This window comes from Pezoporus occidentalis, unplaced genomic scaffold, assembly GCF_034315485.1.
Source record: "Pezoporus occidentalis ecotype Australia unplaced genomic scaffold, CSIRO_AGI_Poc_V1 ctg122, whole genome shotgun sequence".
In the NCBI taxonomy this organism is placed as follows: domain Eukaryota; kingdom Metazoa; phylum Chordata; class Aves; order Psittaciformes; family Psittacidae; genus Pezoporus; species Pezoporus occidentalis.
The window spans coordinates 1,252,379-1,266,381 of NW_026913016.1; the positions used below are offsets into that span (position 1 = coordinate 1,252,379).

Genomic DNA, 14,003 nt, shown 5'->3' on the forward strand with positions numbered 1-14,003 from the left:
ATAATTATACATTAATTTATCTGCCCCATTACATTAATGCTAGGAAATACATCAGTGCATGTACTATGTCCATTACTATATACTCTGAGGTACCTCCTAACCCACATTCCACTTTCAAGGAATAAACAGATGTTCCATACACTAGACCCAGTACTAAACCTGTACACTGACGTGGGCAGCTCCAGGCTAACCAGAGCTCATGAAGTTTCTTCTCCAGTAACAGCACTGGTAGATAAGGAGCGACCTATGGTTACTGCTAAAGTAAAAGTGATTGGCAGTGTGGATCTGTAGGAAATCAGAAAGACTTTGTAAGTTCTGCTTGCAAGAGTTTAGCTCCCCCTCCCCTCTGTTTCTGTGGGGAAATAAAAATTTAATGAAATATCAGGAAGTGTTTGCAGGTGCTTTAAGTTGTATTCAACTTTTGTGTTCACATAACTCATGCCAAGTCCAGAAATGTTTTATTTTCAAATATAACTTCTTTCTTGTTTTTTGATTTGCAGTTTAAGCCATGGCACTGAAACAGGTTTCCAGCAACCGGTGCTTTGAGGGCTTCCAGAAGGTCTTTGAGCATGACAGGTGAACACTACAAGAGTAAACTAGATGTTTAGCATGGGGCAGTGAATCCATACTGTTGTTCCTGTAAGTGTTCTCAGACTGGAGGGAGATGGTGTGTTCTCACCAATATCAGTATTTTAGTAAGGAATCCTGTATACTGCTGCTTTGGCTGTGTTCTTTTATTTCTGTGTTAATGTTTAACATGTCTAGTATGCTTAGTACTGCAGATATGAGATGGGAAGCCAGTATTTTCACCCGTGAAAATGAAGCTCCATTACTTTGGGTTGTTCTATTTGAAGCACAGAGAACCACCATGTTTACAAAGTTCCATTCACTCCAGTGGATATTTCAATTCTGTGCACTTTTGAAAAATGCTGTGGGCAGATAGACACAGTAGATAGATTCTTGATTGGTGAAGGTGAACAAAAAATCTTCCATTTCTGATCCAAAATAAAAGTCATTATTTGTGCTTAGATAAGATTTTATTGAAAATTCTAGGCTTTAGTATTAATTGGACAATTAATAAAAAAATCTGTAGATTTAGCAGGTTGAAAACTTACCTTGCTGGGGCATGCTGTGCAGTGTATGTTCTGTAAGTCATGTAGTACAAATCACTTTCCAATTTAATACACAAAGCTCAAGTTAAGTATTGCTGGGGTTCATAATGCAGTTTTCAAACTGCTCCAGTTGAGCAGCACTGGAAAAATGTGGCTTATTTGTAAGTCTCTGTTTTAAGTATGTTCAGAACGAGCTGAAACCAGGACAGAAGGTTAACTGTTGTCAGTTCAGGAGGCTAAGGCTGACTTTTAAAATTGCTTTTCACTTTGTTTAACTTAGTAGTTATAATTCACTGAACAAATCTGTCTTTGAACAAAATGCATTGATTCAACTTTCTCTTTTTAATGTTAGTGACCTTGTTGATTTAGTAGTGGTGATGACAAGAAATATTTTATTAATACAGTGCAGAGCTTAAATGCAAAATGAAATTTGGAATCTACTTGCCTCCAAAAGCAGAAACCGCCAAGTGTCCTGTGCTGTATTGGCTCTCTGGTAAGTAACATGAATTTTATCTGCTTCAAGTTACCTTTTTCAAGTTACTAAGTTTAAGCTACTATGCTACAGTTATTGAAAACCTGATGTAGAGGTACTACAGTTGCAGCTCTCGCAGTCTACAAATGATGATCTCCTGGAGCACATGTTTACTTTAAGTGTTTTGTGATAAAGATGGATGTAGCTGGCTTCAGGGGTAGCCTACTGGGTTGTGTTCTAAAATGCTCAGTGTTCAAAATGTTCTCCCTTTTTGTTTGAAAACATACATTCTTTTTGTTCTAAAGCATATATATATTTCAGGTTCTCCTGAAAGGCCTTCTGACTCAGACACCTTCTGCTTCTGTTTGTCTGAGACAGACTGCTTCAGTTAATGGGACTGGGAACAAAGTTTAGCCCATTGGAGCCAGCTAAATTGTCCCTCTTGATTTTCAAAACCTTTTCTGTCAAAAACCTCATAGCAGCCTTCCAGTATCTGAAGTGTGTGTACAGGGATGCCGGAGAGGGATTCTTCATCAGGGACTGTAGTGATAGGATAAGGGGTAACAGGTTCAAACTTAAACAGAGGAGATACAAGTTAAATATAATTAAGTCATTCTTTACTGTGAGGGTAGTGAGTCACTGGCACAGGTTGCCCAAGGAAGTTGTGGCTGCCCCATCCCTGCCAGTGTTCAAGGCCAGGTTGGACAGGGCTTTGACAGCCTGGTCTAGTGGAAGGTGTCCCTGCCCATGGGATCGGGGTTGGAACTAAATGAGCTTTAAGGTCCTTTCCAACCCTAACCATTCTATGATTCATTCATTCTGTCATTCATTTTGTGAAAGAGGGTTTTGAAACTGCGATACTGTGACCAATGTGTAACCAGTGCTGTTTTTATTTCTCTAGGGTTAACTTGTACAGAACAGAATTTTATAACAAAAGCTGGTTTTCAGCAAGCTGCTGCTGAACATGGCCTTATTGTAGTCGCGCCAGACACAAGCCCACGTAAGTTTTAACAAGAGGCATGGTAACAGTTGTTACACTGAAGTACACTGTCTTCATCCCCAAAAGATTGGAGTGCTGCAGTTTACTACGAAGTAGGTTGCCCATCTGAGTCAGAAAATGACCTCTCCTCTTGTACTGTTTGCTAGGTTATATTGTCTATGGTATTATCTAGGTATATGTCTTTGTCTTAATAATGTGGTAGTGAAGGTCTGACATTTGAAATTCTTTCATTGTCATGGCACAAAAGCTAGAACAAAGGGGCCATTGAGTTCAGCAGGAATGAGGAGAGGGAAGAAAGGGAAAACGAGGCATGTGCTATCAGAGACACTAACATGCACTTTGTGACTTGCTGAGACTTTAAAAAAAATCTGCAGAACTGTGTTGTCACACAAAGATGTAATGTTTACTCTTTATTGTATTTTGTCTTCTAAAGCTGATTGAATACATGCCTTCAGAGGATTCCAATACTTACAGAAGCAAACCAGGAGCCCTTCTCCCCTGCAGCTGCAACACACTACTGATGAATAGCCTTTTTAAATGATTTGCTGTTACCTCTATAAGGCTGAGCTTATGTGTGCTATTGGAAAACTGAAAATGATGGATCTGCAGTTACAGTCTTTTGGGGATTCAGGGTATTATGTTTAGTATTTGCTGGATTCAGCTGAAATCTCGTGGAGTAATATGGAAATGAAGTTATGTTCTTTCCCAAAAATAGTTTTCATATGTAGTTTTTGAAGTTCTGTCAGTTCAAAACCCAGAAATACACACTGGATAATTATACTGGGACTTGTGTTTAGTGTTATCTGTGTAGGTTGACTCTCAATATGCAACTTAACTTGCATAGTTCATTGCTTTATCCATCTTCTTTTAAAACCCTCTTTGCAGCTTCTCTCTTGCCTTTTAGCAGGCAATGATCAGCATTGCTCTGCTATTTAGATGGATTTCAGTATGTGTTTCATGTTATGCACTTAGGTTTTAGCTCAGAGACCCCAAATATTCTTAAAGCTGTGAGCTGTCTGGAGAAACAAGTGAAGAGCAGTTCAAATGTAATCACAGATTAAGAGACCGGAGCCTATGTAGTGAAAATGCTTATAAGTGCTTTTTAACTGTGTAGTTAGGACTACATAAGAATTATGTTCCAGAAGCTAGGAGATGTATCTGCATGGGATAAATGACTGTGTGAAAGCTTGGAGTACCTGTCATTACAAATCCTCTGTCAGACCTGATAGACTTTGCTTTTCCTTCTTTGTAAGGGTGTGCTTTTCTAGACAGGTGTACTGACCAGTATTCTGCAATTTCCTTTTAAAATTTATTTTTTCAAGGCTACCCTGAAGTTTCTTTTAGCAGAATCAGCATTGCCTTCATTGTCTGCCAGGACTTCCTGAGTTTTTATCTACCCCCAAAGATAGACTTCTTTATATCCAGCATGTTGTGTAAGCATCCCCAATCCCTGTGACTGCTGGACTGTTAAGTTACAAAATCACTCAGTGTTCAAGGGCACATCACTGGAGCAAACTCAGCTTTGATCCTTGTAAAAATCTGATTTCATACTGTGACAGGGTGGCAGGTATTTCTGCACAAATTGTCAGGGATTGTCAAATTACATGTGGGTTTGCAGTGTAATCTGACAGTAGTGAAAGACCATGTAATTTGTGATAGCAGAAACTAGGGAGATTTTGGAGAAGGGGAGGTCATTATTTCCTGTCACATACGCCTTGAAATACTGCATTCTGTTCTGGAAACCAAGCTGGTAAATCACAGGCTAATCAAAGGGAGAGTAAGAGAGGACTAGATGGGATGTATTGACTTTCAAGGAGATATGTGCAAATCTAGTTTGAGAGTGTAGCCTTGGAAAAGAGGATGCAACCCTGCAGTTAGTCACAGAAGAAATTACTTAAGTTTTATGGGGAAGTTATAGGTGGGAGCAATGAAACAAATTGCAGAAAAGATAGAGTTATATACTTTAAAAATGATAGGAACAGTAAGTGTTATTATGCTGTTGAACCTTAAAAAGGGAGGTGTAACAGACTTTATTTGTAGCACATAAACTGGTCTGGACACACCATTTGGTGATATATGGTTCTGTCCTTCCAGGGGAAAGAAACAGTTTCTGTTTTTCAATTTCTTGTACTTGATAGGATGAGGTCTATTAACGGAAACAAGCTGATACCACCAACTAATAAGTAACAACTTTTGAGTAAGTCCCTGGGTACATTGAACAAGCTTTACAGAACTAGTTTAGGAGAGATCTGTGTGTTATATTTATCTATTAAGGGATACTGAAACAAGTTGAAAGCTGGGTACATCTGTAGGTAATATAGAAGTAGCATTTTGAAAGTGTTATTGAAATAAAACTTGCAAATACTGTATTAACAAATGAAAACCTGAATTGTCTTATAGTTGGAGGAGCAGAGTCATGTTGATTGAGAAACTTGGGTCCAGAGTCTCTGATGTTTATGACAGTTTCTCCAATTGAGGACCAGTTGGATGGGGCTTTGAGCAGCCTGGTCTACTGGAAGGTGTCCCTACCCAGGGCAAGGGGATTAGAACTAAATGAGCTTTAAGGTCCTTTCCAACCCAAGCCATTCTATGATTCTACGAAAGACAGTAACTACAGAAAGAATTTTCATGGTAGGTGGCTGCAATATTGAGGGAGAAGATGAAAGCTGGGATTTTGGCACCGGTGCTGGTTTTTATGTGGATGCCACTGAAGAGCCTTGGAAAACTAACTATAGGATGTATTCCTACATAAAGGACGAGGTAACTTTGCTGCTGGGGTCTCCTAGTGTTGTTGGGTAAGATAAAGAAGTAATCTCTGCTGCTTCTGAAGCAACCCACTGCATTTCACTGCACCAGTACTTCAGTTGTATTGCTCATTTAAACTGTTCGTACTGTCTTGGAAGGCTGGGTGGTAGTTTTGTTATTGGGTTGTTTGTTTTTCTTTAAGTAGGTATAAAAGGAGATCCTTGAGGTATATATTAGAAAGGTGAGAGTCCAGTTTACATGGGGTTTGTGTGGTCTGGATTCAGACTAAAGTTGATGGGAATATAGGGAACATATGGGCCATTCTGGTCACTTACAGGAGCACATACATATTTCTGTGACTATTAAAATAAAACTATTAGGAAATTCCCACATCCCGTGTTACAGGGTTATGATAGATTTCTACAGAGATACTTTGAGGTACCTATTGTCAGATTAATTGTTTCAGTTTGATTTTACAGTCCTGTTTTAAGTTTCTTTCAGACCATGATCACAAATGTCAGACTAGAAACAAAAGATGTGCCTTTGCTTTCAGTGGCTTTCTGGCACTAAAACACATTAGTTAGTTGTCTGCTTTTTCCTCTAAACATACTCGAGTTGCTCTAATGTTCTTATTACACTGTTTTTCCTTTACAGCTGCCTAAACTAATAAATGCCAATTTTCCAACTGACCCTGAACGGATGTCTATTTTTGGGCATTCCATGGGAGGACATGGAGCTCTTATTCTTGCTCTGAAGAATCCTGGAAAGTACAAAGTAAGATATAGTGTGGCTTTTATGAGGCTTATACAGGTTTCTAGAGAAGTGAAGAAAAAAATCATAGTACCAACTTGTGTTATACTGTTAAGTGTATAAATAGGTTTAGTTGTGGCAGTCCATTGATACCTATTATTAGAATATGGAAAACACTCTGGAGTATGAGTATCAGGGAAATTAAGAAAACCCTTCAAATTTCAAAGTTAAGAATAGGCCACTTTCTTTTGGATGATGCTACAGCTCTTCCAAACCAATTGTTATATTTAAATGTAAACAGGCTCCTTCTAGCTCTGAAGTTGATTCATGCTGCCAGTATTGTCTAGAAGTCTGGTTGTGTGCTGTGCTTTATCTTTTCAAATCTTGTTTTGTTCATTCTGGAGCTTTTATTACCAGCAAATCATTATATCTGTGTTTGCTTGGAATTTACTACAGAGTCTGTTAACTCCAACTGTGTAACTGTTAAGCACCCAAACTGTACATGGAATAGTATCTGGAGCAGATTCTCCCGTTTCCCTCCCCGCCCAGTTCTTTCTCCTCCAAAGATTTGCATGTCAAGTTTCCTAAAGATTGATTTTCAGTATATTCAAGATATCTGAAGTTGTGTTCATCTGTATTCTACTTGAACCTAAATCACACATGCTGGAACTGATTTGCCTTTCCTCACACTCAGGAGGGTTGAGAGAAAGTTTGTTGCTCTCTTTGGGGATAAGCTTATGTAAAATGCATTTCTGAGAGCAAATTGGGCATTGGTGTCTGGGGCTCTACCTACGTGGATCAGTCCTTCCATGGGCTGTCCAGGCCCTGCACTTTGTGGTCAGCTGCTGCAAAAATGGAACTGCATTTTTGAAAATAGCTTAACATTTGCTCAGTGTCATTGGCTTGGCATTGTAAGAGAGCTAAATGTAAGATAAAGCTTTATTTTGTCTCACGTTTTAATTTTTGGAGCCAGTAGTTCAGAAATGTCCATTTTTCACTGTTGGCACTTAACTGCCAATTGTATTATCTAGAATGAAACTTTAAATTAAAAATAGCAAAATCCAGGAGAGCTGGCAGTGGCTCAGATGCTTATTGCTGTTTCTTGCAAGACCTGAGTAGAAATTTTGATGTCCCATGCACAAATCAAAAAGAATGATGTAGGAACAGGTCTTGGACTTCTGACACCAGCATACGGAGTTGTGATCTGAAATGCGCTTTACTTGATCCCTGATCTTAGAGGTACCTGAATTCATGAGACACTGTTGCGTAGGTAGACTGGCTGAGCAGCACCATGCCTCAGGCTTATTATGCTCTGCCAAAATACACTCTGACCATGCTGACACAGCAGTAGAATTGAGATCCTTTCCTGCTGCTTAAGAGAATTCAAGTCAACACTTCTCAACAAAGAAAAGAATGGGGCATCTAGCTCTGCGTTTTGTAGCTTGGCTGATGTGCAAAAAGGAAAGCAAAACTGTGGTTCTAGAAAGAACAAATAAGAGTTAAGTAGGGTAATGGTTAGGGTACCTAGCCTGGAGTGTTGAGGAAGCCTGGGTTCTGGCAGTGACTTAAACCATTTTCAAAAAGGCTTTTCACTTGCTTCTTAGTTACCTGAAATCACTCTTCTGAACTCATACAGGGTTTTTTCATATTTTCTTTTTGAATAGTCTGTGTCAGCATTTGCTCCTATCTGCAACCCGATTCAGTGTCAGTGGGGGAAGAAAGCCCTTGGTGGATATCTGGGATCAGACGTAAACAAGTGGGAGGTATGTGTTGCAACCACAGTCCTTTAATAACACGTGAACGATCTAGTAAATATATTGCAGCAGGAGTCTGGAATAAAACTCTAGTGTGCCCCTGAGCTGGTACTGCTGGTTTACTACATGCCTAAGCACAGATAAGCATTGTATGTTTCTGGTGGGTATGAGTTGCTATTGCCTGATGGTGCTTACAACAAATGGAATGAGATAGAAGGCTCTCATCAAATTGACTATATTCCTCCCTTTTTTTATGAAGGGCTTAAAATCTGGGCTAAGAAGAATTATGAACAGTGTGAGACTTTCTGTAATGCATGAAAGCAGTGATATGTTTTAAAGAGAGTTAGGGTACAGCCTGTCTCTCAAAACCTCACTTCTCAATATATGAAACAGCTGGGTTTTGTAGTAGCCTGAAAAGAGGGACTGCTACAAATTGTGTAGAGACTGATGAATTTCACAGCATCTGCAGGGTCAGTCTGTTGGAGGCAGATAGAAGAGGAGCCCATTGGGTACTTGGAATTTGGTATCCCATGGAACAGGATGAAACCAGATGACATCGGGTGTTAGCTCCAGGGCCTGAATTTTGAAATATAAGTAGTCATATATGAATGGCTATAATAGAAAAGTGTTTGTGTGCATGTCACTGTGTTATGTGGGCAGACCTTCAGTATTTTTCATCTAAGCATAAACATTACACTGCATTGCTGGAATTAAGTTAGAGGGTATCATCATGACCTGGTATCCTGAATTCCTTGTGAATAAACGCAAACTGCAGTTTAATCCCTTGTAAATTAGATTAAAATACCTTGTAGGAAGACATCAAGGTCTGATTAAAGCATTACAGGAATGGAAAGCACTAGCAGCTTTCCCAAGCAATAGAGTAGTTTGTATATTTAGAAAATGCTGGTTAAACTTGCTTACACTTAACATAATGAATTTATTTGGGGAAAAAAACCAAAAGTTTTCTGGCCCCTTAACTTGCTTTGGAGCTCTTCTGCAAATCCAGTCCAGTAGATCAACAGCAGGCATTGGGAATAGACTTAAGCCTGCCATTGGCACAGATGTACAATCTCTGATCTCTGTATTTCTGCTTCAAATTGCCAGGTAGGTATGTGGAAGGATCATTTCATACCATGGCCACAGTGCTTGGCTGAGTCCAAGCTCCCTTTTCCGTTGCAGTGTCATTTCTGGTTCTGGTGGCATTTTGGAAGCATGGCTCTGATGCCTTGGTGTAGAACTTTGCATTCTGCTGTCTGTTGATGATCTGTCTTGTCCAGTGCCTTAAAACACTTCTTTACCTTTTTAAGGGATTTTTATTTTGAACATGACAAGCACAGGACCCCACAAGAAACGAGTTCCCCATTCACAATTACGTTTTGATGCATGTGTGTTAATAATCTTTAATTTATGCTGTGTGTGGCACTTTTGTTTCTCAGTTGCACAAAGTTTTCTTGGTCAAATTGTCTTGGTAACCTTCAGGTTCAGTGCCTTCTATGAGCATAGTTGTGTTACACCAGTATTTTGACCTTTAGCTGCCAAAATAGTTCCATCAAGGTGCCAAGTTATTTTGGCAGAATCTAGTTTCTGTACAAGCTTATGAATCGGTACTAGATGATATTGGTGGTGTTCTGTATGAATTTAGCCCTGGCCTGGATGTTCTGTTTGGTCAAACTGCTAGCTTGGTAATTACTCAGATTATACTTGGTATGACTTTTCAGTTGTCTAGAATTTTCTCAATTTTTTGCTCTTCAGAAGTGTAATTTGATGTCCTGATCAGTATCACCCAGTACTCTTTATATGCCATCCTTTTCTTGCAGTCAGCAGATTTAATCCAATCTAATATATGTGGCTGAATGTTGTTTCTTTTGTATTTCTGCAGGCATATGATGCTACACAACTAGTGAAGTCCTATGCAGGCTCTCCACTGGACATCTTGATTGATCAAGGCAAAGATGACCAGTTCCTATCAGCGGGCCAGTTACTGCCTGATAACTTCATCGGTGCCTGCACAGAGCAGAAAGTCCCAGTAGTCTTTAGACTACAGCAGGCAAGTTGCTTCTCCAGTGCTTGATTGTCAGGTTGTTGGTTTGTGATTTTTGGGTCTGTGTGGCAGGTAGTGAGGGGAGTGTCTCTTAACAGGGCATGCTGTCACTTAACCTGTGAATCTGTCCTACCTGTGCGGAAGAGGGTGACAAGTGACATTTTCTGTAATACAAGCTATCTGGAGTGCAGTATCCATCAGGTTCAGCTGCATTTCACCACTAGGTGGGGTCATGATTTTAGTTTGGAGGAGCTGATCCCTCGGAGGTCGCCTGAAGAAGCAGCAGTAGTGATTTTTCATAAGCATCACAGTCACTGTATGATCAAAGTGACAGATGTGCTTTTGCTGGATTCCTCACCTGTACTGTGGGTAGTGTGTTTAGCATACTTTGTGATTTAGTTTGCATGTGTTTGTGTAGGTTGGGAAAGGTGTGGAACTGCTTGAAATCTTAAATTCATTTAAAGAGCCACGTGGAAGGATTTCTCTTTCCTATGGTGTGGTGACCTAGAACAGCACTTGTCTTAGTAAGTGACTGATGACTTCCAGCCGGACACAGAGGATCCTGGTTGTAGAGAGTGAGGGACTGCACCAAAAGAGAAAGTGCTGACAGAGAGGGGTAATTCAGAGGTTTACGTGCCACTATAGCATAGTGCTGGAGCTCTAATTCAGGGCTGGGCTGTGTCCTACTTATACCATGTGTTTTAAGAGTAGGACAACGTTGGTGAGGGGGGGACTGTTGTCTCAGATTGCACCTTACTCTGCAGCTGATGCTGTTATCAGCTCTGATTCACATGCCCAGATTGGGGCAGGTTAGGGTACTTTCTGTTTCTTCAGCTCCCTAGTGTTCTAGATATTTCATCTGCTAGGTATCCTAGGCATTTTCTATATATAATACAGGTATTTTTGAGTTCTTAAAACAGATCAAACCAGGATATACATTAACTTACCTAGAAGAGAACTTAGCATGATTGCTATATCATGAACTATGTGTATTTTCCAATTTCTTTATTATTGTTTTTTTCTAGGGTTATGATCACAGCTATTTTTTCATTGCTACGTTTATTAATGACCACATCAAGCACCATGCAAAATACCTCAATGCTTGAACCCTCTGGATGTGAGCATCACCTGACCATTGGGAATCAAGGGATAGAGATGAACTAAACAAAAATCATTTGCTGGAGTAGTGTCTGTAAAATGGAGCTCCTCTGATTGTACTGCTAAGGAAAATAAAAGCCCCACTTAATTTGCTGTGTGTGCTTTAGAGTAAGTATTTTGAATGTTCTTGCATGCTTTGAAAAATCCCCCAACACCATGAAGGTGTGTGCTGCATTCTAGGTCAGAATGGAAATGAGCTGATGAGTTAGTTTCAGACTATGAATGTAGGTGTGCATTTGGGACCTCAAGATGAATAACAAGTGTCCTTCTTCAGCTAATTAAATACTAGGGTTCACTTCATTGCTTAATGCTGAAGGAAGTCATTTGTGGCACAACCAATGAAGCCACTTAATTAATGTGAAGTGGCTGCTTTATTTTTCCTTGGCCTGTCTAAATGCATACCAAGGACAATGTGTGGTGTAGCATACAGACAACAGCTTGCTGTGCAGTGTGGTTTGCTGGCCAGTATGTTATTAACATCAAACAAATAATCTGAAGAGTATTTCAAGGATGATACTTAAACAAAAGACCTCTTAAAAACCATTTGAAGGAAGCAGGCTGTAGTAAAGGAGGGGTTGTTGTTGTTTTCTCCACTTGCCTTTGATTGTTGCTGAGTGCTGTGTTTCTGGCTTTCTTAGACTAACAGGATTGAAAGGAAACTGATAAATAGATCTGAAGGAAAAAAAAGGCAGTTCCTATCTCTAGATGCTCTCTTATTATGGAAAAGAGTGTTCTTATTTGACTAAAGATAACAGGATTTTTGCAGGCCTGACAGTTGTAGGCCTAAACTAGTTCCCAGTGTTAGAATTCTGCCTGCTACCTTGTGTGGGACAAGAACAGTGGAACTAAATGATGTTCCAAACCATTCTAACAAACACAGCTTGTTCCAGTGAGCTGTCAACCTCATGGTCACACAATTACTTGTAAACTCCACTTGCCCATGGTTCAGTTGAACCTTCATCCTTGCTCAAACCCTGACTCCCTCTTGCCAGAGGAAATTCTAGGGTAGCGGTAGGATCGATTGTTTTTGTAAGCAATGCTGAATGCTCGCCTGTTTCCCTGGCCCCTGCTAGGTTGTGTTGCAGGGTGGTTGATGCTGGGAACCTCCATTTCTGTTGCTGGTGACAGGCTTAAATTATGTATTGACTTCTATTGGTCTTGCATCTGCCAATTCCTGAAGCAAGCCTAGAAGGCTGTCTGGTGAGGCACTGGCACATGTTGCCCAGAGAAGCTGTGGCTGCCCCGTCCCTGGCAGTGCTCAAGGCCAGGCTGGATGGGGCTTGGAGCAACCTGGTCTAGTGGAAGGTGTCCCTGCCCATGGGAGGGGGTTGGAACTGGATGAATTTTTAGGTCCCTTCCAACCCAAACTATTCTATGAAGACACAGCTCTGTGCATTGCAAGAGTTCTCTGAAATGTTGAATGCAAGGTTTCCATGCTGTGGATTTACAACAGACACCAACTCCCCCTTTCTAATAAAGCAGGATATTGACAGAAAAAATCTCAGCCACGACTGCTAAATGTTTAGATATTTCCATTCCCACAACAGCAAAATGGGCTCAAAGGCTTGTTTCATGTATGGCAGCTTCTTCTAGTTGTTCCTTCTCCATCTTACAACCAGGCAATGGTTCTGCTGTGGCCAGCAGATGTGTTCCTGGGCAGTAGCTTTGGGCCAAGCACTGTGGACAGAGCAGGGCAGCAGCAGTTGGTGAATTCAGCTTGGGGCAGGTGTTTCTAACACTGAACATTTCCATTTGTTATCTGTCAAAGGCACTATTTCTGTTCCTTGTAGCTAAGGGAAATGGCATGGCACTTTTTTCATTTCTTAACAGGAGTCTATGCACCTGTGTGTTATATTAGAGGAGATTAAAAAGCCCATTTAACCCTGTAATTTACTGGAAGTGCTTTTAAACTACAATTTTAAAGCTGCTGGGTTAATGGTAGGAAGCAGCTTGCCATTCATGGTGGGGGGAAAGCCCTCTTGTATACTTGATAAATTTATATGGCATAATTCTAAGTTTCCCAGCACCTTGTGGATGGGTGTGGGAAGCTCTGTTATCTGTAGCCTTAATTTACAGTCCAGCAGGAGATCCATTACCAAGTCAGCTTCCCCAAGCACCTGCCCAGCTGTAATTTTGGAGCTGGAACCTGTCACGTTGCTTGCTTGACATTCCTAATGATTGGCTGTTCTCATGCACTATTTGCTTTCGTGGTAAAATTCAGTGTTCACAGGCACCGCTGCCTTGCTTCTTGGGAGGGACTGCAGTTGCCTGACTTGTGAGCAGGAGCAGGTTCAGGTGAGGTTCTGACAGGCTTCACAAGTCCAGAACAGCACAAACCCATGAGAAGAGCTGGGGCATGTGCAGCAGTTGCACAGATGGCTACAGACCCCTGGTTCACTGCAGCACTATAATGAGAATTGCACAAGGCTGTCAGATCTCTGATACTGGCAGTGCACAAGCCTCAGGTGTACTTGACCTTCAGTGAGGATAGCAACAGAACACCACTGTAGGACTCCTCCTCCCTAAATTATAGAATAATAGAATAGCTTGGGTTGGAAGGGACCTTTAAGCTCACCCAGTTCCAACCCCTGCCATGGGCAGAGACACCTTCCACTAGACCAGGTTGCTCCAAGCCCTGTCCAGCCTGGCCTTGAACACTGCCAGGATGGGGCAGCCACAGCTTCTCCGGGCAGTGCCTCAACACCCTATGCAGATTCTAACACAGCAACCAGTCTGTCTTGGCTGTGTATTGCAATAGCCACACAGGCACTTAAAGTTCCTCAGCACTCAAAAGCAGGATCTCCAAGGGAGATTGTTGCAGAAAGAGCTCCTCTTTCAACAATCCACTGCCAAACGTGAGCAAATACAGCCATAAAGACACCTGGTTAAGGTAAAGACACTTCGTTAGAGAAATGAGAAAATACCAAAACCTACACTTGGATGGGAAGAGGGCTCTGGAGTAGGACCTACA

At 40.9% G+C, this 14,003-nt stretch overlaps 1 protein-coding gene across 2 annotated transcripts; it reads left to right on the forward strand.

Moving 5' to 3' along the window:
* The first annotated feature begins 461 nt into the window (after window positions 1-461).
* On the forward strand, window positions 462-11,125 carry ESD (esterase D). Of its 2 annotated transcripts, XM_062607370.1 has the most exons (8): window positions 462-576; window positions 1,517-1,605; window positions 2,486-2,584; window positions 5,220-5,344; window positions 5,984-6,103; window positions 7,744-7,842; window positions 9,713-9,880; window positions 10,900-11,125. In XM_062607370.1, the coding sequence occupies exons 1-8, from the start codon at window positions 509-511 to the stop codon at window positions 10,978-10,980; spliced, it is 849 nt and encodes a 282-aa protein (XP_062463354.1). In that variant the 5' UTR covers window positions 462-508; the 3' UTR covers window positions 10,981-11,125. The 2 variants fall into 2 exon arrangements, with proteins under 2 accessions (XP_062463354.1, XP_062463353.1); XM_062607369.1 differs by lacking the exon at window positions 462-576 and adding an exon at window positions 582-639 and having other exon boundaries at window positions 9,713-11,125.
* Window positions 11,126-14,003: the final 2,878 nt, after the last annotated feature.